The 23,019-nt window shown below is 49.1% G+C and overlaps 2 protein-coding genes across 2 annotated transcripts; one reads left to right on the forward strand and one right to left on the reverse strand.

Annotated features, from left to right (window-relative positions):
• The first annotated feature begins 8,764 nt into the window (after positions 1 to 8,764).
• LOC123443746 (ATP-dependent zinc metalloprotease FTSH 5, mitochondrial) lies at positions 8,765 to 21,270 on the forward strand. Its single transcript, XM_045120267.1, has 7 exons — positions 8,765 to 9,040; positions 10,615 to 10,702; positions 17,615 to 17,875; positions 18,504 to 18,740; positions 18,830 to 18,954; positions 19,452 to 19,928; positions 20,004 to 21,270. Exons 1-7 carry the CDS (start codon positions 9,014 to 9,016, stop codon positions 20,904 to 20,906), a joined length of 2,118 nt encoding a protein of 705 aa, XP_044976202.1. The 5' UTR covers positions 8,765 to 9,013; the 3' UTR covers positions 20,907 to 21,270.
• LOC123443747 (omega-hydroxypalmitate O-feruloyl transferase-like) lies at positions 21,120 to 22,978 on the reverse strand. Its single transcript, XM_045120268.1, has one exon. The coding sequence runs from the start codon at positions 22,833 to 22,835 to the stop codon at positions 21,552 to 21,554; it is 1,284 nt and encodes a 427-aa protein (XP_044976203.1). The 5' UTR covers positions 22,836 to 22,978; the 3' UTR covers positions 21,120 to 21,551.
• Between the last annotated feature and the right edge of the window lie 41 nt (positions 22,979 to 23,019).

Consider the following 23,019-nt stretch of genomic DNA (forward strand, 5'->3'; position numbering starts at 1 on the left):
CTAAGTGATTAGTAACACGAAATGAAAGCTACGGCATAAATGGAGACTAGCTAAAGGCGAGGTGACGATACGTGTTGGAAGTGTTTCCAAAGTTGATATGATCAAACGTCGCACGCTCCCTCTACCATCGGAATTGGTGTTAAACCTAAATAATTGTTATTTGGTGCTTGCGTTAAGCATGAACATGATTGGATCGTGTTTATTGCAATACGATTATTCATTTAAAGAGAATAATGGTTACTCTATTTGCTTGAATAATCACCTTCAATGGTTTATTGAATCTCGATCGTAGTGTTACACATGTTCATGATATTGGTGCCAAAAGATACGAGGTAATGATGATAGTACTACTTACTTGTGGCACTGCCGCTTGAGTCATGTTGGTATGAATTGCATGAAGAGGCTCCATGCTGATGGATCTTTATACTCACTTGATTTTGAATCACTAGTGACATGCAAATCATACCACATGAGCAAGGCCTTGTTTTCATTGAGATGAAACAAGATAGTAACTTGTTGGAAGTGATACATTTTGATGTATGCAGTCCAATGGGTGCTGAGGCACGCAGTGGATATCATTATGTTCTTACTTCAATGACGATTTGAGTAGATACAAGAGTATTTACTTAATGAATCACAAGTCTGAAATATTGAAAAGTTCAATTCTGTTTCGGAGTGAAGTTCGTCGTAACGAGAGGATAAACTGTCTACGATATGATCATAGAAATGAATATCTGAGTTTAGGAGTTTTGGTACGCAGTTAAGACGATGTGGAATTGTTTCGCGGTTCGTGCCACCTGGAACATCATAGTGTGATGACGTGTCTGAACGTCATAGCCACACACTATTTGGTATGGTGCATGCTATGATGTCTCTTATCGAAATACCACTATCGTTTATGGGTTAAGCATTAGAGACAACCGCATTCACTTTAAATAGGGCACCACGTATTTCCGTTGAGATGACACAGTATAGACTGAGGTTTAGAGAAATCTAAACTGTCGTTTCTTGAAAGTTTGGGGCTTCGACACTTATGTGAAAAAGTTTCAGTCAGATAAGCTCGAACCCAAAGCGGATAAATGCATCTTCATAGGATATCCAAAACGGTTGGGTACATCTCCTATCTCAGATCCGAAAGCAAAGTGTTTGTTTCTAGAAACGGATCCTTTCTCGAGGAAAGGTTTCTCTCGAAAGAATTGAGTGGGAGGGTGGTAGAACTTGATGAGGTTATTGAACCATCACTTCGACCAGTGTGTAGCAGGGCGCAGGAAGTTGTTCCTGTGGCGCCTACACCAATTGAAGTGAAAGCTGATGATGGTGATCATCAAGCATCGGATCAAGTTACTACAAGCCTCATAGGTCGACAAGGTCGCGTACTACTACAGAATGGTACGGTAACCCTGTCTTGGAGGTCATGTTGTTGAGCAACAGTGAACCTACGAGTTATGGAGAAAGCAATGGTGGGCCCGGATTCCGACAAATGGCTGGAAGCCATGAAATCCGAGAGGGGATCCATGTATGAAAACAAGGTGTAGACTTTGGAAGAACTACTTGATGGTCATAAGACTATTGAGTAGAGATGGATCTTTGAAAGGAAGACAGACGATGATGGTGATAAGTCACTATTAAGAAAAGCTCGACTTGTCGCAAAGATGTTTCCGACAAGATCAAACAGTTGACTATGATGAGACTTTCTCACTCGTAGCGATGCTAAAAGTCTGTTAGAATTATGTTAGTAGTTGCTGCATTATTTATGAAATATTGCATGTAGGATGTCAAAACATTGTTTCCTCGACGGTTTCCTTGAGCAAACATTGTATGAGATACAACCAGGAGGTTTTGTCGATCCTAAAGATACTAGCAAGTATGCAAGCTCCAGTGATCCTTTAATGGACTGGTGCAAGCATCTCGGAGTTGGAATATGCACTTTGATGAGATGATCAAAGATTTTGGGTTTGTACAAGGTTTATGAGAAACTTGTATTTCCAAAGAAGTGAGTGGGAGCACTATAGAATTTCTGATAAGTATATGTGGTTGACATATTGTGGATCAGAAGTGATGTAGAATTTCTGTAAAGCATACAAGGTTGTTTGAAAGGAGTTTTCAAAGGAGTACCTAGATTGCGCTACTTGAACGTTGAGCATCAAAGATCTATGGAGATAGATCGAAAGCGCTTAATGGAAGTTTCGACAAGATGCATGCCTTGACAAGTTTTTGAAGGAGTTCAAAATAGATCAGCAAAGAAGGAGTTCTTGGTTGCGTTGTGAGGTGTGAATTTGAGTAAGACTCAAAACCCGACCCCGGCAGAATAAAGAGAATAGACGAAGGTCGTCTTCTATGCCTTAGCCGTAGACTCTAAAGTATGCCATGCTGAGTACCTCACCTGATGTGTGCCTTGCAGCAAGTCAGTTAAGAGGTACACAGAGTGATCCAGGATTGAACCACTGATCAGCGGTCAAAGTTATCCTTAGTAACTAAATAGACTAAGGAATTTTTCTCGATTATGGAGGTGGTTGAAGAGTTCGTCGTAAAGGGTTATGTCGCTGCAAGCTTTGACACTAATCCGAATAACTATGAGTAGTGAAACGAATTCGTATAATAGAGTAGATATTTGGAGCATTTCCGAATAGCACGTAGTAGCAGCATCTATAAGATGACATAAAGATTTGTAAAGAACGCACGGATCTGAAAGTTTCAGAACCTTTGACTAAAACCTCTCTCACGAGCAAGACGTGATCAGACCACAGAACTATATGGGTGTTGGATTCGTTGGAATCACATGGTGATATGAACTAGATTATTGACTCTAGTGCAAGTGGGAGACTGTTGGAAATATGCCCTAGAGGCAATAATAAATTAGTTATTATTATATTTCTTAGTTCATGATAATCGTTTATTATCCATGCTATAATTGTATTGATTGGAAACACAATACTTGTGTGGATACATAGACAAAACACTGTCCCTAGTAAGCCTCTAGTTGACTAGCTCGTTGATCAAAGATGGTCAAGGTTTCCTGGCCATAGGCAAGTGTTGTCACTTGATAACGGGATCACATCATTAGGAGAATCATGTGATGGACTAGACGCAAACTAATAGACGTAGCATATTGATCGTGTCATTTTGTTGCTACTGTTTTCTGCGTGTCAAGTATTTGTTCCTATGACCATGAGATCATATAACTCACAGACACCGGAGGAATGCTTTGTGTGTATCAAACGTCGCAACGTAACTGGGTGACTATAAAGATGCTCTACAGGTATCTCCGAAGGTGTTCGTTGAGTTAGTATGGATCGAGACTGGGATTTGTCACTCCGTGTGACGGAGAGGTATCTCGGGGCCCACTCGATAATACAACATCACACACAAGCCTTGCAAGCAATGTGACTTAGTGTAAGTTACGGGATCTTGTATTACGGAACGAGTAAAGAGACTTGCCGGTAAACGAGATTGAAATAGGTATGCGGATACTGACGATCGAATCTCGGGCAAGTAACATACCGAAGGACAAAGGGAATGACATACGGGATTATCTGAATCCTTGGCACTGAGGTTCAAACGATAAGATCTTCGTAGAATATGTAGGATCCAATATGGGCATCCAGGTCCCGCTATTGGATATTGACCGAGGAGTCTCTCGGGTCATGTCTACATAGTTCTCGAACCCGCAGGGTCTGCACACTTAAGGTTCGACGTTGTTTTATGCGTATTTGAGTTATATGGTTGGTTACCGAATGTTGTTCGGAGTCCCGGATGAGATCACGGACGTCATGAGGGTTTACGGAATGGTCCGGAAACGAAGATTGATATATAGGATGACCTCATTTGATTACCGGAAGGTTTTCGGAATTACCAGGAATGTACCGGGAATGACGAATGGGTTCCGGGAGTTCACCGGGGGGGGCAACCCACCCCGGGGAAGCCCATAGGCCTTGGGGTGGCGCACCAGCCCTTAGTGGGCTGGTGGGACAGCCCAAAAGAGCCCTATGCGCATTAGAAGAAAAATCAAAGAGAAAAGAAAAAAAAGGAAGGAGGTGGGAAAGGGAAGAAGGACTCCACCTTCCAAACCAAGTAGATTTCGGTTTGGGAGGGGGAGACCTTCCCCCTTGGCTCGGTCGACTCCCTTGGGAGTCCTTGGACCCCAAGGCAAGTCTCCCCCTCCTCCTCCTATATATAGTGGGGTTTTAGGGCTGATTTGAGACAACTTTGCCATGGCAGCCCGACCACATATCTCCACGGTTTTACCTCTAGATCGCGTTTCTGCGGAGCTCGGGTGGAGCCCTGCTGAGACAAGATCATCACCAACCTCCGGAGCGCCGTCACGCTGCCGGAGAACTCTTCTACCTCTCCGTCTCTCTTGCTGGATCAAGAAGGCTGAGATCATCGTCGAGTTGTACGTGTGCTGAACGCGGAGGTGTCGTCCGTTCGGCACTAGATCGTGGGACTGATCGCGGGACGGTTCGCGGGGCAGATCGAGGGACGTGAGGACGTTCCACTACATCAACCGCGTTTCTTAACGCTTCTGCTGTACGGTCTACAAGGGTACGCAGATCACACATCCCCTCTCGTAGATGGACATCACCATGATAGGTCTTCGTGCGCGTAGGAAATTTTTTGTTTCCCATGCGACGTTCCCCAACAATAAAGTCATTATTATTAGTATTCGAGAAGTCACAAAGTTTGGTGTTTTCGTTCATGGTGACTTCACCAAGCAAGCAAGCACACAAGCAAACAAAGAGCAGGCGAGAAAAGGGCAAACGAAAAGGCGAACTAAAAAGGCAAATTGGTGAAGTGTGGGAGAGGAAAACGAGAGGCAACTGGCAAACAAAGTAAATGCAAGAGATGAGTTTGCGACACCTAGTTGGATGAGTTCTTCACTTGATCTTCCTCCCCGGCAACGGCGCCAGAAATTCTTCTGCTATCCCACAGACAACAGCGCCAGAAATTGACACGTTGACAGAGGCTGGGCTTGCATTGGTTCTTCCCTTGAAGAGGAAAGGGTGATGCAGCACATGAGCAGTAAGTATTTCCCTCAGTTTGAGAACCAAGGTATCGATCCAGAAGGAGGGTCTCGTCAAGTCCAGAGTACCTCCGCAAACACAAACAAGCTTGCACCCAACGCTTCAAAGGGGTTGTCAATCCCTTCAAGATTGTTTGCAAAGTGAGATCTGAAGGCGGAAAGTGCAACAAAGTAAAAAATGTAAGGCTGGAAATATGGTGTGGAGTAGACCCTGGGTGCCATAGTGTTCACTAGAGGCTTCTCTCAAAATAGAAAGTATTACGGTGGGTGAACAAATTACTGTCAAGCAATTGATAGAACCGCGCAAAGTCATGACGATATCTAAGGCAATGATCATACATATATGCATCACGTCCGAGACAAGTAGACCGATACTTTCTGCATCAACTACTATTACTCCACACATCGACCGTTATCCAGCATGCATCTAGTGTATTGAGTTCATGACAAACAGAGTAACGCTTTAAGCAAGATGACATGATGTAGAGGGATAATCTCAAACCAATGATGAAAACCCCATCTTTTTACCCTTGATGGCAACAACACGATGCATGCCTCGCTACCCCTTCTGTCACTGGGTGAGGTCACCGCATGGTATGAACCCAAAACCAAGCACTTCTCCCATTGCAAGAATCATATATCTAGTTGGCCAGACAAAACCCACAACTCGAAGAGAATTACAATGATATGAAATCATGCATAAGAGAGATCAGAAGAAACTCAAATAAGATTCATAGATAATCTGATCATAAATCCACAATTCATCGGATCTCGACAAACACACCGCAAAAGAAGATTACATCGGATAGATCTCCATGAAGATCATGGAGAACCATGTATTGATGATCCAAGAGAGAGAGGAAGCCATCTAGTTACTAACCATGGACCCGTAGGTCTATGGTGAACTACTCACGCATCATCGAAGAGGTCATGGTGTTGATGAAGAAGCCCTCCGTGTCCGAATCCCCCTCCGGCAAGGCACCAGAACGTGCCCGAGATGGGATCTTGCGGAGACAGAAGCTTGCGGCGGCGGAAAAGTGATTTAGATGATCTCCTGATTTTTTCTGGAATTTATGGGAATATATAGGCAAAAGTCCTAGGGCATAGGGCGTCCAGGGGGCCCACAAGCCTGGATGGCGCGGCCACCCCCTGGCCGCAGGGTGGAGGCTTGTGGGGCCCTGCCTTGGCTTCCAAGCTCCCCGATCTTCTTCCGTTCCAAAAAAATCTTTTTGGGGATTTTCTTTCGTTTGGACTCCGTTTCAAAATCCCTCTGAAAGGGGTCAAAAACATGGAAAATACAGGAACTGGTACTTGACACTAAGTTAATAAGTTAGTCCCAAAAAATATATAAAAGGCATGCGAAACATCCAAAGTTTGACAAGATAATAGCATGAAACCATCAAAAATTATAGATACGTTGGAGACGTATCAGTAGCTGTCTGCACACTTTGCTCGAACATGATGACATAATTCTTATGATGCTTATGCCAATCCTTGATCTTTCACTGCCTCCTCCTATCCAACCTGCTTTTTACAAAACCCATCAGTAGCTCGCTCAACACTAAAAACAAAACCCATCAGTAGTTCTTTATTGTGCATGATTTTGTTACCTGTGAAGCTGTGTGTCGGTGTCCACCCACTCCGGCGGGTGTGGCTGAAACAACCCAAATTGATGCACCACACGATGCGGGAGATGAAACTCAACCGCCCAATTGCATATAAGGGGACAACGCATTAGCCAAAGATGTTTTTCCTCAGGCATATTGGATTGAGCTGGAACGTGTGTGCATCACCAAAGTTTGGCCCGACACCATATGGCTGCCATTCCACCTACAACACAACATAAAAGGCACAATTCATTTTACTCACAACAAAAGCTGGGAGTCAACTCTGAAACCATCTTACCTGCTCGGCGGTAAGCGAATCCATCTCGTTGGTGTATTGCTTATACAATAGATTCACTTCGCTTGCCACCTCCGATACCACGTCCCACTTGTAAGCCCACGTAGGAAGCCGTACAGGGTTGTCGTGGTCATCCCAGGTATTCCACTTTGCAGTTTTAGGGCGTCCAACAAAAAGGCGTTCCCAGCTCCATATCGAAAGTAGGAGCATACAACCACCAACTCCATCGTCCTTTGTGGACCTGCGACAAGCATCGTCCAACTACAAGTAACAACAAACATGCATCAGTTTAGCAGAAAAGTATAACAGAGAGTACTTACTATTAACAATTTATTACCTACCGATACAAGTAAGCCAGTGCGGCCGAGCCCCAACTGAACTTGTTGTCGAAAATAGTCAATGCCTTCAGCCACATCCATGGAGCATTCTTGCCAGTGCCGTCAGCGAAGATAGTCCTAGAGATGACATACCACATGTACACGCGAGCATACGTCTGGATCACCTTGTCATCTGCGTCCTGAGGACAATGAGCAAAGTTGGCGGCAGTCCAAGTGAAAGGAGCGCCGGCCGGGACTCTATCTTTCTTCCCTCCATCTTCTACCTCCGGCTCTGGAGGCGACATACCAATAAGGGCCTCCATTTGTTGCCGCTATCCCTCGGAATCAGTGCTCATGTAAAGAGGCTTCCCCTCGATCGGAAGTGCGGTGATCATGGAAACATCTTGAAGAGTCACTGTCATCTCTCCGGTCCGGAGGTGAAAACTATGAGTCTCCGGCCTCCACCGATCAATAAGTGCAGTGACTGCCGCAACGTTCAGATTGGACGTTGACCGACTCACAAGCTGAATGAATGAAAGGAGTGTTGTCATCTTGATGTATGATGTGTACCGCTCATCGTACTGCATTACAGTCGATGCCCCGTGAGACCGGATCTTCAAGGGTATAAACTCCTGCAAACAGATAGAAGTGAGTGATATCATTACATTTTCATCTTATTAAATACATGATTTTTTAACATATGATCTACTTATCATTTTCTTCTCCGACATCAAATAGGTCCAGTGTTCAACGTCATAAACATCATTCAAAAGCCACACCATCCTACATATCACAAAAAAACTTATGAATGTACTCATATTCAAAAAAATACTCATATGAATCTACTCATCTACTAATCCACTCATTTACATATTACTCATATTCTAACTACTCATATGAATCTACTCATATCCTAACTACTCATATGAATGTACTCATATGAATCTACTCATATCCTAACTACTCATATGAATTTACTCATCTACTCATATGAATCTACCCATCTTCAAACAAAAACCAATTCATTTGGATAGAGAGATGGGAAACGAAAGAGATTACCTCGTAGCCAAGCTTGGGGGATCAATCCACGAAAGAAATCACCAGATATGAAGGGGGTGGGGGAGGGGATTCGGACTTGGAGATGAGCCAGCCGCCGCCGGTTTGAATGGGGAATGAGGAGGGGGTGGGGAGGGGGGCTGACCCGTGGCTGTATAAATCAACGTGTGACGCCTAAGCATTCGGCGCCACACATTACAATTTGCGACGCCTGAGGCTTAGGTGTCACACTGGGTGGGGGGTGGGCCCTCTCTGTCAGGTGGTCAGGGCGTGTGGCGCCGACGGCTTAGGCGTCACACAGTGTAGTGTGCCGCCTAGGTGTCGGGCACCACGCAAATGAATCACACGAGTGAAATATTTTACGTTAGGGTTCATTTCATAAGTTCTTTGGTCCGAGGGGTCAATTTTTTTTAATTTTGCCGGCCTCCGCCTCCCATGAGCGAAGAAGAGAAAAGAGAAATCTGAGGACTTGTCTCCCTTGCGCCTCGTGACGTGGGCTATTTCCTCGCGCCGCTTCCTCCCGCCCGCCGCGGCATACCACGACGCAGCTGAATCTTTCGCCTCCGCGGCGCCGTCCCTCTCAGCCTCGCGTTAGCACTAGTCCGTTCCTATGTACCTCTACTACAACCCAATCTAATCCAATCCTTCCGCGTTTCTGCTTGCTTGGAACTCGGGATCTCGTCGGGAGAGGCGGCGGCGGATTTGGGATTTGGGGGCCATGGCGTGGCGGCGCGTCCTCTCCCAGGTGTGTTTTCTATTAGCTTTCTTCTTGCTTTTCTTCGTCCTTACTTCTCCTTTCGCGGGGCGCGCGGTTGTGATGGGATAGGAGGGAGGGAGGGATGTAGCCGTGGTTCCATTAGACTTCAGAGCTTCGCCTCCGTGTGCATGTTGTATTAGACGATAAGACTGCTAATTCTAGTTGTGACCTTATAAACGTTATCCCTTCTATCTTGGATGCTTGTGGATTTCAGGTTAGTTAATCCGTTAAAAGTACAAGAGTGTAATGAATTCTCTTTTATATCAAAACTTATCAGATTGCTTTGACGAATTTGTAGGTATTGGTAAATTTAAGTCCGAACCGGCTTGTGTCAGTTGTCTAGGTATGCGGTATCAGTATGCTGGAAAAAGTCGTGTAGTATGTATTGCTATGTTTGAGCATGGAGATGTATCAGAAATATTTATGGTTGACAGTGGTGGAGTCAGGATTCGACCAGAAAAGGTAGTTTAGCGTGTATTGATATGCTTGAGCATGGAGATAGTTTAGACTTCAGAAAGAAATATAGTTGGAGTGGATGTTTGATTTCCAATGAAATGTAGCACACTTGGTTCCATAGGAAAAAATTCTATAGGATTCAATCCTGTGAATCAAACGACAAACGTAGGAAAAATCCTGTGGATTCTAACCCTCCAAAAGTCCTATGGAATTCCTTTGAATCAAAGGAGCCCTAAATAGCGGCAGAGCCAGGATTCAACCAAACCCCAGGCCAAAAGCTAAGCACTTGTAATTATTCCAGAAAGTACTCTTGTACCAAGTCATAATTAACATATAATTGATATAGCTTAATTCCACCTGGTAAGCTATGTTTGCTCTTAGTTTCACATGTTGCAGCACTCTGTTCTTTCTTTCTTTCTCTACCACTGCCGTGCTTGAGTAACTCTGTCTTTGACCAATGTGATTTGCTCCGCCACCTTTGTTGATGATGGGTAGGAAGAACATGTACATGCATCGATAATAATAATCTACCAAGATATCTTCAAATATGCCAACAATTTTTTTCATGCAAAACCCAATCAGGTCCCCCACTGTGCCCAAAATACCCATTCCCTTCGATCACATCAGAAAAAAATCGCAATATGATAGCTAATCAAGAACCACACACAATAACGAGGCTCAACAGCTCTGGCTTGGCCTTATCTAGTATCAGCAGCTTCAATTGATCAATTCGCCATGTGTCGGATGCGGATGAGGGTGAGCCTCTCCAGATCTAAATCTTGCTTTTCACTCAGTTCTCGATGGCTCCGTGCTGCCCAAGGGCCCCTCTTGCAGGTAGCATTGCTGCTGGAGGTGGTGGTTGAGCTTGCCGTGTACACAGCTGTGTAGGATGGGGAATTCAGGGAAGTTGTTTAGGGTTCATGGATTGGGGATTTGAAGGCATGACCGAGTTTCTACTTCCTGGATCCCTGACCAAGCCGAATGGCTCACATTTGTTCCTTCCATTCGAATAATTTGCTCAGCTATTTTGTCTTCTGCTGTTCTTGTTGCCGTATGTATTTATGTGTATGCAAGACTTAATTCAGGTATACATTTTTTTATTGCAGGCTGCAAGGAACCAATCAGCATATGCAATCTATAATGAGTTGGCAGCCTCCTCTCCTCTGAGGTTACTTAGAAGTGACATCAGTGCAGGTACACGGTCTTTGTACAACGACGCCATCTTGGCTCAAATTGTAACCGTCTCTACTCTATTGTTTAATAATCTAACTGTTATGACCGGTTTATATTATACCCGGAGCTGGCCCAGTTATCTTATAGTATTAGGGGCTTAGCCCAGTTTATTATATCTCCTAGCCTAGAAGAGATTATATATACTCATGTAAGAGACACCGTGTGAGGTTAAGCAGAATCAATCTATTTGATCGGCTCCTAGCAGGAGCCGGCGCCCTAACCCTAGCCACCCCTATTCTCTCTCTCGTGCGACAACGGCGCCTCGCCGCCGACAGCTGCGCCCATCACCACGCCAGCCACCCTTCCACCCATATAACCTGCGATCTAGGTCTGGTCAGGGCCGGTCCTGAGAATTCGGGGACCCGGAGCGAAACTAAAGTCAGAGGCCCTCAACATAAACAACGAAACAATGGCATACTCCCTTGGTCCGGAAATACTTGTCGGCGAAATGGATGTATATAGATGTATTTTAGTTCTGGATACATCCATTCTTATCAATTTTTGCGATAAGTAATTCCGGACTGGGGGAGTATAAAGGAAGTAGAAAAATGTGCATGTGTATTCTTGGAAATGCATAGCGATGCTTATTGTGAGGCTTGTATTGCAACTATAGGAGTATATATTGGGTAGAAAAAGGTTCATAGACATGTGCAACTGCGGAGCTATGTTGATTTGGGAGGGGGTGGTCAACTTTGAAATATTTGTGAAGATTTTTTTTTCTGAACAGGCATAGATTCAGAGAAAAATAGTAGCTGGCCACTTAGATTTTTCTAACTCTGCCACTGGACATGTGACTCCATGAATACTCTTACATGAAATTTCTGTTCAAAATGCTGAGTTGCAACGCATATTTTTAGTTCTTGGATTTTGTTACTTTGAATACAAATTATGATAAAAGAACATATCGGCCTTATGGGTGAGGTAAAAAAATCCCTTCGTATCTTCAAAAAGTATACCAGCAGTGCCATCATAGTGCAAATTTATTCTTACCTAGTTGTGTGAATGAGTAAATCAACAGTTATTTACCCCATTTGTGTTGTCATCATTCAGTTCATTGGAAAAAAAATCTGCCATGATAATCCAGACCTCGCTCTTTGTCTTGATCTCTTTCACATCTGAATCATGACAACATCACTACTAATCCTCCATCACAAAGAAAACATCACTATAAATCACAGAAACTGAAGGTTAGTAATACAAACAGCGGAAGACTCGATCGGCCGGCAACACTCGCCTTCACTGAAGAACGCAGCATCGGTCCGCCGCCGAGCTCCGGCGCGCAGCGGCATCTCTTGTGGCCGGGCATCCCGATTCATCCACCGCGTCTGGATGGGAGTTGAAAATGAGGGGTGATACCTACGCGACGCCTCGCTCCAAGGTAGTGGATCTCGCCCAGTCAATGCGTGTGTTACGGAATATACGCCAGGTGCTTCATCTCGCCCAATGAGTACGTGAATATTTGTTACCGTGTTATACATTGGAGGCCTAGTGCGTAGAGATATACATACGGGGGCCCCTCCAATTTGGGGGCCCGGGGCGGCCGCCCCCCTTGCCCCCCTCAGGGCCGGCCCTGGGTCTGGTAAGGATCCTATTCCTATCAACTTGGTATCTGCTAGCTCAAGATCGACCATGTCTGCACCTCCGCCCACTCCCAACCTTCCGCCGCACACCACCACCACGCCACCGCTGACCACCTCGGCCGCCACGCCGACCTTGACCGGGCCGCTTCCCGCGCCCGCCTGGCCTTCGCCGATCTCGGCCGGCTTCGTCCTCATCCCGACGGAGATGACCGCCACATTACTGGAGCTAGGACATGCTGTTGCGGGCATCCGCGCCCTCCTCGCAGGGCCCTACGCGCCGCCGCAGCCGGCCACTTCCTTCTTCCCCAACGTGGCGCCTCCTCTGTCCCTATCGGCGGCGCCGCATCAGGGGACGACCTCGACGCAAAGCGGGCCGCCGCCGACTCCGGGCGTGCCCATCCAGGAGGTGCGGTTCCCCTCGTCGCCGTCACCACTGCCTGCATGGCTCGCCGAGCCGGTCTACACGACAGGCCCGGGTTAGCCCTCTATTCCACCACCGGCCGCGGCGCACCTGACCGGGCCGCTCGCCGGCCCCTCCGAGACTGCAGGTCCCTACGCCGACGTGGACGGGCCCTTGTTCCACGGCGAACACTGAAGCGCGCCTTCCTGGCCCGTCATCTGCACTGCTCCGCGCCGACGAGACGTCCATGTCCGTGGGCTACGGCCATCCCCCGTTGCGTTTCTCCAAGCTGGAGTTCGCCACCTACGACGGATCCGGGGACCCCCTGAATTGGCTCAACCAGTGCGACCAATTCTTCAAGGGGCAATGCACGCTCGCGTCCGACCGCACCTGGATCGCCTCGTACCATCTCCGGGGCGCTGCTCAGACGTGGTTCTACGCCCTCGAACAAGGCGAGGGCGGGATGCTGCCATGGAATGCTTCCGCGACCTGTGCCTCCTACGGTTCGGGCCACCCGTCCGCGGAAGCCGGCTGGCGGAACTGAGGCGCCTTTCGTTCCTCTCCTTGGTGTAGGATTTTGCCGAGCGCTTCCAGGCACTGGCCTGCCACGCCCCGGCCTCTCGGCTCTCCAACGAGCCGAACTATTTGTCAGTGGCCTCTCCGACCACATCCGCGTGGACGTCGAGATGCGCGGACCGCAGGACCTCCAGACGGCCATGTGCTACGCCCGTGCATTCGAGCGTCGTGCGGTGGCCATGCCAGCAGGCGTTCCCGGCCCGGGCCCCTGGCCCACCCCTTCGGGCGGCCGTGTCCGCGCCCAGCCGACCGGCCCAGGCGGCAGCAGGGTCCCCTGCCACGGCCGCGACTCGACCGTCCCGTCGGCTCACCTCGGCCGAGCAACTCGAGCGTCGCCGTCAAGGTCCCTGCTTCAACTGCGACGAGCCCTACGTACAGGGCCACATCTGCCCGCGACTCTTCTACGTCGAGGAGGCCGTGCTTCAGCCACCGCCCTCGTGGTCTCCCTCCATGCCCTCGCAGGTATACGAGCGGAGAAAACTATGCTGCTGTCGGTGACGGTCAATGGGGAGCGCCTCCTAGCTCTCCTGGACACGGGCTCTACACACAACTTCCTGCTCGAGGCTACCATGCGTCGTCTGGCACTCCAGCCGACGGGCGGAGAGCAACTCCGGGTTACCGTGGCTAACGGTGACCGCCTTCACTGCAACAGGATTGCGCGGCAGGTTCCCATCGTCATCGGCGACGAACACTTCGCCATCACATGCGTGGGCATCGACTTGGGCTGCTTCGACTTCATCCTCGGCGTCGACTTTTTGTGGACCCTAGGTCCTATCCTTTGGGACTTCGCCGCCCTGACCATGACTTTCTGGCGTCTGGGCCGCGAAGTGTAGTGGAAGGGCGAGGGTGGCGCTGCCCCAACAGCTCCCCAACCACAGTTGTTGGTCGCAGACCCAGAGTCGCCCCTGTTGGCTCATATCCTGCAGCAACACAACGACATTTTCGACGAGCCCTAGGGTATTCCGCCCGCCCGGGTCTGCGATCGTCGCATTCACCTCCTTCCGGGTACAACACCTGTCGCCGTACGACCATATCGCTACCCACAGCTGCAGAAGGACGAGCTGAAACGACAGTGCACACTCATCCTCACCTTGGGCATCATCCAGATTTCTACTTCGCCGTTCTCGGCACCGTTGCTCCTTGTTCGCAAGGCCGACGGCTCGTGGCGTTTTTGCATCGACTACCGTGCTCTCAACGCCAAGACGTCGAAGGACAAATTTCCCATACCAGTAGTGGAGGAGCTCCTAGACGAGCTTCACGGGGCACGCTTCTTCACTAAGCTCGACTTGCGTTCTGGCTATCACCAGGTTCGGATGCACCCGGACGACATCGCGAAGACGACCTTTCGCATCCATCACGGCCACTTTGAGTTTTTGGTGATGCCTTTCGGCCTCTCCAATGCACCGGGACATTCCAGGCCTTGATGAACGACGTCCTCCGACCCTACTTACGGCGGTTTGTGCTTGTTTTCTTCGATGATATTCTCATCTACAACTCCTCTTGGGCGGAGCACTTGCAACACGTCGCCATTATCTTCAACGAGCTTCGGGCGCATCAATTGCACCTCAAGCGCCCTAAGTGCTCGTTTGACACGACATTCGTCGCTTATCTCGGCCACGTCATTTCGGCAGAGGGAGTTACCATGGATGCCGACAAGATCACGGCTATCGCGTCTTGGCCGACGCCGCACTTGCCGCGGGCCATCCGTGGATTCTTGGGCCTGGCCGGCTACTACTGGAAGTTCATCCAGGAGTTCGGCCTTCTCACCGCGCCGCTCACCCGGCTGATGCGCCGCGACGCTTTCTCCTAGGATGATGAGGCAACTGCCGCTTTCCAGTCGCTTAAGGAGGCTCTTACCACAGGACCGGTCCTCCAGATGCCGGATTTTGAGCAACAGTTCATGGTTGACTGCGATGCTTTGGGCATGGGCTTCGGCGTTGTACTCCACCAGGGCACGGGACCACTCGCCTTCTTCAGCCGACCATTCGCCGCTCGTCACCACAAGCTTGCGGCCTACGAGCGGGAGCTCATCGGTTTGGTACAGGCTGTGCGCTACTGGCGGCTGTATCTCTGGGGACGACACTTCCTGATTCGCACAGACCACTACAGCCTGAAATTTCTACCAGATCAGCGCCTCTCCACCATTCCGCAGCACCAGTGGATCAGCAAGCTCTTCGGTCACGACTTCACGATTGAGTACCGGCCTGGCCGCCTCAACATCGTGGCGAACGCCTTGTCCCGCCGCGACGCCGAGCACGACGAGGGCGTCACAGACACCGAGGGCACTGCACTTTGCATCCGCTCTGGGCCCTCGTTCGCCTTCATCAACGACATTCATAGAGCCACTGCGACGGCCGCTGATGCTCAGCTTCTTCGGCAGCGACTCGACGAGGGCGATTTGCCGGCATCGTGGTGACCGGATGACGGGTTACTTCTCCACGGCCGGCGCCTCTTTGTGTCCGATCACGACGATCTCCGTCATCAGGCTATTCTGTTGGCTCACTCAGCGGGCCACGAGGGGGTGCAGAAGACGCTCCATCGACTCCGCGCCGATTTCTATCTTCCGGGGGACCGTGCGTTGGTGCGAGACTGGGTGCGGTCTTGTGTAACATGCCAGCGCAAGACGGAGACATTGCAGCCGACCGACCTGCTACAGCCCCTTGACGTGCCCTCACAGGTGTGGGCCGACATCTCCATGGATTTTATCGAGGGCCTTCCCAAGGTGGGCAGCAAGTCCGTCATCCTCACGGTGGTGGACCGTTTCTCCAAGTATGCGCATTTTATTGCGCTCGGCCATCCCTACACCACCACCTCCGACGCGCGGGCCTTCTTCGATGGCATCGTCCGCCTCCACGGGTTTCCTTCTTCGGTCGTCAGCGACCGTGGTTCACCGGCCATGTTTGGCGAGATCTTTTTCAGCTGGCCGGCGTCAAGTTGCGCTTGAGCACGACTTTTCATCCCTAGACCGACGGCCAACCAGAGGTCGTCAACAAGGTGATTGCTATGTACTTACGCTGCGTTACAGGTGATCGCCCACGAGCTTGGGTGGACTGGCTTTCGTGGGCGGAGTACTGCTACAACACCTCTTACCACCCCGCCCTGCATGCCACCCCCTTTGAGGTGGTCTATGGTCGGCCTCCTCCACCCATCCTGCCGCTCCAACTAGGGACGGTCCGGACTGAGGCGGCGGGGGCCCTTCTTCACAACCGCGATGTCATCCTTGCTGAAGACGGCAGCGTCTTCTGCAGGCCCAACAGCTGTCCAAGAAGTACCATGACGCTCACCATTGCGAGGCCGAGTTTGCGGTGGGCGATTGGGTGTGGCTGCGGCTTCTCCACCATACTACACAGTCACTTGACCCTTGCGCCAAGCGCAAGCTAGGTCCTCGCTATGTTGGAACGCATCGGTAGCGTCGCCTACCGCCTTCAGCTTCCACCTGGTGCCCGCATCCACGATGTCTTTCATGTGGGCTTGTCGAAGCCGTTCCATGGGGAGCCGCCGGTGACTGGACCGGATCTTCCTCCGACCTCCGACGGCCGTCTACTTCCAGATCCAGCTCAGGTGTTGAAGGTCCAGCAAAGCCGTGGTGTGTGGCGCCTCTTGATCCAGTGGCACGGTTTTCCGGAGGAGGACACTACTTGGCAGACCCTTGAGGAGTTCCGCAAGCATTTTCCAGACTTCCAGCTCGCCCTCGAGCTGTTTGCGCAGGCGGGGAGAGATGTTATGACCGGTTTACATTATACCCGGAGCATAACCGGTTTACATTATACCCCGAGAAGGCCCAGTTAAAGCAAGCTGGCCCAGTTATCTTATGGTATTAGGGGCTTACCCCAGTTTATTATATCTCCTAGCCTAGAAGATATATACTCATGTAAGAGACACCGTTTGAGGTTAAGCAGAATCAATCTATTTGATCGGCTCCTAGCAGGAGCCGGCGCCCTAACCCTAGCCACCCGTATTCTCTCTCTCGCGCGCGACAACGGCGCCTCGCCGCCGGTAGACGTGCCCATCACCACGCCAGCCACCCTTCCACCCATATAACCTGCGATCTAGGTCTGGTAGGGATTCTATTCCTATCACTAACAGCGTGGCATTTGCAGCTTTTAAATTTATTAAAAATGTGAGTGTCTGTATCTGCGTATTAAACATATATCTTTAGCTGTCTGCGCCTTCTTACCTTTTATGAAGTTGCATTAAAGCAGGCCTTGAGGGCCATTATGGTTTATTTATTTTTATTCTGTAGTTAGTGTTATTGTTGCCATTGCTCTGGGGGATAATTCTTTTACCATTTTTTTGTGCTGGGGATGATCAATGCAGGTGGTGCACTCAGGAACTTACATGAGAGGTATCATTCGAGCTATTTTGGTGGCCTTTCACGCAGCATGCGAGACCTGGGCTCCCAAAGTGAAGCTTCTATGCTAAAAGAGATATACAGAAGTGACCCAGAGCGTGTGATAAAAATATTTGAAAGCCAGCCTTTGTTGCGTTCGAATCCTTCAGCACTATCTGAATATGTAAAAGCTCTTGTAAAGGTTGATAGGTTGGATGATAGCACCTTGCTAAAAACATTGCAAAGAGGTATCTATATCCTCAAAGTACCTTACTTTGCTGCGTTCAATAGGTTGTTCTAATTTAGCTGCTTTGTGGGGCATGGTTCAAGCATGATTGGTAATTGTTCATATATACTTCTTGTCTATAGCATATATATGTTATTATATCATGTACCCTAGTCCTAAACTGTTGATTACTTTAATTTGTTTTTCTTTATGGCTCGGGGACTATCAGTCACTTGTACTACAGTTAGATAAATGATAACCTTGTACTATGTGTTGCTAGTTTACAATTATGTTGCACTGTATATTACTCTAGTAGCTCAGGGCTGTACTGAGATATATTACTAATAAAATATTGTTTTTCACAAAATTGGTAATGTTCCATTGGAAGCAGACGCGTTTGCTGCAAATCTGCAAGGTGAAATAATAAAAACCCATACAGAAACTAACAACTAGAACAAGCATTATTCTTGCCCTACTATTTTATTTTACCTTCTATAGTTTAGGTTGATCTGTCGTTGGTTAAGGCTGTTTCAGTTTTCTGTGGAAGTGAATTTACAGTTACATTCCATCTGATGGAGCTTGAGCATCATTCCATAATGACTAATTTTCTTATTACTTGGCTTAAATATCGTGCATGGAATACCTGTTAGGTCTTGCTGCTTCAGAAAGGGCAGAAGGAAGCCTTGGTAGCGTGCCGGCATTAAAGAGTGCTGGTCAAGTGACAAAAGATGGAATTATTGGCACTGCGAATGCGCCTATTCACATGGTTACAGCAGAAACAGGTCAATTTAAGGATCAGCTTTGGCGCACCTTCCGAAGCATTGCACTGACTTTCCTTTTAATTTCGGGCATCGGGGCTCTCATTGAGGATAGAGGAATCAGCAAAGGTTTGGTTTTCTCAACGATCTGAAAGACTAATCTCCTAATTCCAAATTGGACTTCATCCCAGTAATATTTTTTGATAAAATGATTGTAGGCCTTGGTCTAAACGAAGAGGTTCAACCAAGCATGGAATCTAGTACGAAATTTAGTGATGTAAAAGGTGTTGATGAAGCCAAAGCTGAGCTCGAGGAAATAGTTCACTACCTTCGAGATCCAAAGGTAAACTCTTTACTATTTTTCCATTTAGCAGTGCTTCTACCAGCTACTCTTTTTAGCAATAAGCCATTGACAACTGAATAGGTTTAATTGCCGGTGCTATGGATGAACTTTTGCCTAGTCATATTGTGGACTGCTTCACATTACATTCAACTTTTGAAGTGAACTATTTTGTTTTTTGTTCTGTAACTCATTTGAATAGTCTTGTTGTCTTCTTAGTGTTGTGCTTTATGTCTGTCCAATTTGTTTGTCCTCAGCTGAATGGCTTTCTCAATGCTAAGTTATGTACTCCCTCCGTCCCACAATATAAAACGTTTTCGTAAGCTGTTTAGCTTACAAAAACGTCTTATATTGTGGTTCGGAGGGAGTAGTTCACATTTTGTGGGGTAGAAATCAGTTGTTAGCCACTGTTTTTGTGTATCCTTGCTATCTCCAGTCCTCCATTGTTGGTATTATATCTGCTTAATTTGATATTCATAAGTGGCCTTAATGTTTTGCAGCGTTTTACACGTCTTGGGGGAAAACTGCCAAAAGGTGTTCTGCTTGTTGGCCCTCCTGGCACTGGCAAGACCATGTTAGCGAGGGCTATTGCTGGGGAAGCCAGCGTCCCTTTTTTCTCGTGCAGTGGTAGTGAGTTTGAGGAGATGTTTGTAGGCGTGGGAGCTAGAAGAGTGAGGGATCTTTTTGCTGCAGCAAAAAAACGATCGCCTTGTATCATATTTATTGATGAAATCGACGCAATTGGTGGGAGTAGAAATCCAAAGGATCAGCAGTATATGAAGATGACCTTGAATCAGTTGCTTGTTGAGCTGGATGGCTTTAAGCAGAATGAGGGGATAATCGTCATCGCTGCAACTAACTTCCCTGAGTCATTAGATAAAGCACTAGTCAGACCTGGGCGCTTTGATCGTCATATTGTTGTTCCCAATCCAGATGTTGAGGGCAGACGTCAAATCTTAGAGGCCCACATGTCAAAGGTAATTTTGGGAATTTTTGTTGGCATGCTATCAGTATTAAAATGTGATCTCATATCCCTTTGCACATAATTGCAGGTTTTAAAGGGTGATGATGTGGATTTGATGATCATCGCCAGGGGAACACCGGGATTTTCAGGTGCCGACCTTGCTAACTTGGTGAATGTGGCTGCTCTTAGGGCTGCCATGGATGGTGCAAAATCCGTTAGCATGAATGATCTTGAGTATGCCAAGGACCGGATCATGATGGGTAGTGAGCGCAAGTCAGCAGTTATCTCTGATGAGTGCAGGAAACTGACAGCATACCATGAAGGAGGGCATGCCCTTGTTGCCATGCACACTGATGGTGCGCACCCTGTCCACAAAGCTACCATCGTGCCCAGGGGGATGGCCCTTGGGATGGTGGCTCAACTCCCTGACAAAGACGAGACTAGTGTGTCAAGGAAACAGATGCTAGCAAGATTGGATGTGTGCATGGGAGGACGGGTGGCAGAGGAGCTTATATTTGGGGATAGCGAGGTGACATCTGGTGCTTCATCCGACTTTGAGCAAGCAACTTTGATGGCAAGGGCAATGGTTACCCAGTATGGTATGAGCAAGCAGGTGGGTCTTGTTTCGTACAACTATGAAGATGACGGAAAGACTATGAGCTCAGAAACGAGGCTTCTAATTGAGGAGGAGGTGAAGAATTTCTTGGAGAGAGCATACAACAATGCAAAGGCTATCCTCACCAAACACAACAAGGAACTCCATGCTCTAGCCAATGCACTTCTTGAGCATGAGACCATGAGCGGAACCCAAATAAAGAACTTGTTGGCCCAAGTAGATAACAAACAGCCGCAGCAGGGTCATGCTGTTGAAGCCCCACAGAAGGCGCCAGCTTCACCCCCATCTCCAGCGGCAGCGGCGGCAGCGGCTGCCGCCGCGGCAGCACAACAAGCGGCAGCGCAAGCCAAGGGAGTTGCTGGTATCGGGTCTTAGCATCCACATGTTTGCATTGTGTATATTAATTCACCAAATTAGCAGGTTGTTCCGTCAAACTGTCAACTGATGAGCATCCCCCAGGAAGAATATGCTACACTGCTGCATCACCACGAGGACACATGGATGTTGCTTGGGGTGTGAATAGAGAAAGAAACACATGGAAGAAATGCACACATAGTAGCAGGCAGATGTAAGCTAGTGTTCGAGTGATTTTTCTACTTGTGCTGTTGATAACTTCACATCTCAATAATTGTTATCGTTAAAATCTGCCTTGTATTTGTACGATACACGTTTGGTCATGAAAGTTACCAATAATATTTTGCTCATCAGCCGCAATGCTGATATTGAGACACCATGCATACACATCTACTCCCTCTGTTCCTAAATATAAGGCCTTGTAGTGATTTCACTATGGACCACATAGGGATGTATATAGATACATTTTAGAGTGTACATTCATACATTTTGCTTCGTATGTAAGTCCATAGTGAAACCTTTAAAATGTCTTATATTTACAAACGGAGGGAGTACTACCTCTAAGATGTTTTTGCACTTCAAATTGAAGTACAAAAACAGTCTTATATTTTCATACACGGAGGGAGTAGTTCGCATTATGAATGAGCGGCTAAAATGGCCAAAGCTTCAGATCAAATCTACCATCTCCTGGAACTCGTGCATGCACGACTGCGGCAGGCCAAGAAGCACCACGATGCTGCTGTCACGCACGTCCCGCATGAACATGACCACTTCCCCGCGCGGTAGCTCCGCTGGGCCAGACCGTGCGGGCCCGCCCCACCCGAAATCGGCCGTGTGGAACCCAAGACGGTTCCACGCCGTGACCAGCGTCGTCGCTGTCATCGACGGCGCCCGGCCACCGGCGACTTCCACGTAGTCGATGGCCGAACGGATGAACGCGCCGTCCGTGCGCCTGATGGCGTCTTGGATCCACCGGGCTGCAGTCGACACCGGGCCGCCGAGGAGGTCGCCGGCAGTGGACACGCAGCAGGCGAAGACGACGGCGTTCCCGCAGAAACCGCGAGGCAGCGGCGGGTCGACGCGCCGCCTTCCGTCGACGGCGAACATGAGCTTGCTCTTCTGCTCGGGGCGCATCCTCATGGCGCGCGACGTCGCGCGCCAGACGAACGCCGTCAGCGCCTCGAAGGTGGAGCACGCGCACGCCTGCCGCTTCAGTCGCGCGAGCTTGCCGGCGTCGATGGCGAAGGCTCGGTGCAGGCGCGGTTCGTCGCGGAGGCCGGCGAGGCCGGACACGTCCTCCATCTCCGCGAACTCCTCGTGCGGGAAGGCGACCGTGGGGCTCGTCCTGGCGCGCAGCATGGTGCGGTCCAGGAAGGGCGGGGAGGAGAGGGGCACGCCGCGGGCCATTTCGGCCCAGGAGCGGAGGAACTCCGCCGCCGCGACGCCGTCCGCCAGGCAGTGGTTCATGGCGAGTCCGAGCACGAAGCCGCCGCACCTGAACCTGGTGACCTGCACGCTCAGTAAAGGCGCCCCCAGCCCCGACGACTCCTCCGAGTTACTACGGCCGACGAACACGAGCTGCCCCTGAACCGCGGCGGCGTCGGGTGCCGACACTAGGACGTCCCCGACCTCCTTGAGCTCGCAGTCGGCGTCCGCGACGACGAAAGGCACGCCACGGCGGTCGTTCCGCACCGAGAGCCTCCCGTCGTCGGCGCTCACCACCAGGCTCCCCTGGAATGGATAGTAGTGCACCAGCACCCTGCCCAGGGCGCCCATGATCACGGTGGCCGCGTCCTCGCCGGCGCGGGACGGGCTGAAGACGTGCACGGTTTTCATGAGCACTGCCACATTCTGGTCGAGGTTGGAGAGGAAGTAGTACTCGTCGGCGGCAGGAACGTCACCGGCAGCGTGCACGAGCACCGGCTCAGCCCTCGTCACCCTCATTCTCATTCTCTGTGTTCCGCACCCTAATCCGCACTTACGTCCTTTGTGCCTACGATGGAACTCATGTTATATAGTACTCTCCTCCGTTTCAAAATAAGTTTTTTAACTTTATACTCCCTCCGTTACTAAATACCATAAGACCTTTTAAAGATTCCACTATATATACTACATACAGATGTATGTAGTCATA

This window comes from Hordeum vulgare, chromosome 3H, assembly GCF_904849725.1.
Source record: "Hordeum vulgare subsp. vulgare chromosome 3H, MorexV3_pseudomolecules_assembly, whole genome shotgun sequence".
Classification (NCBI taxonomy): domain Eukaryota; kingdom Viridiplantae; phylum Streptophyta; class Magnoliopsida; order Poales; family Poaceae; genus Hordeum; species Hordeum vulgare.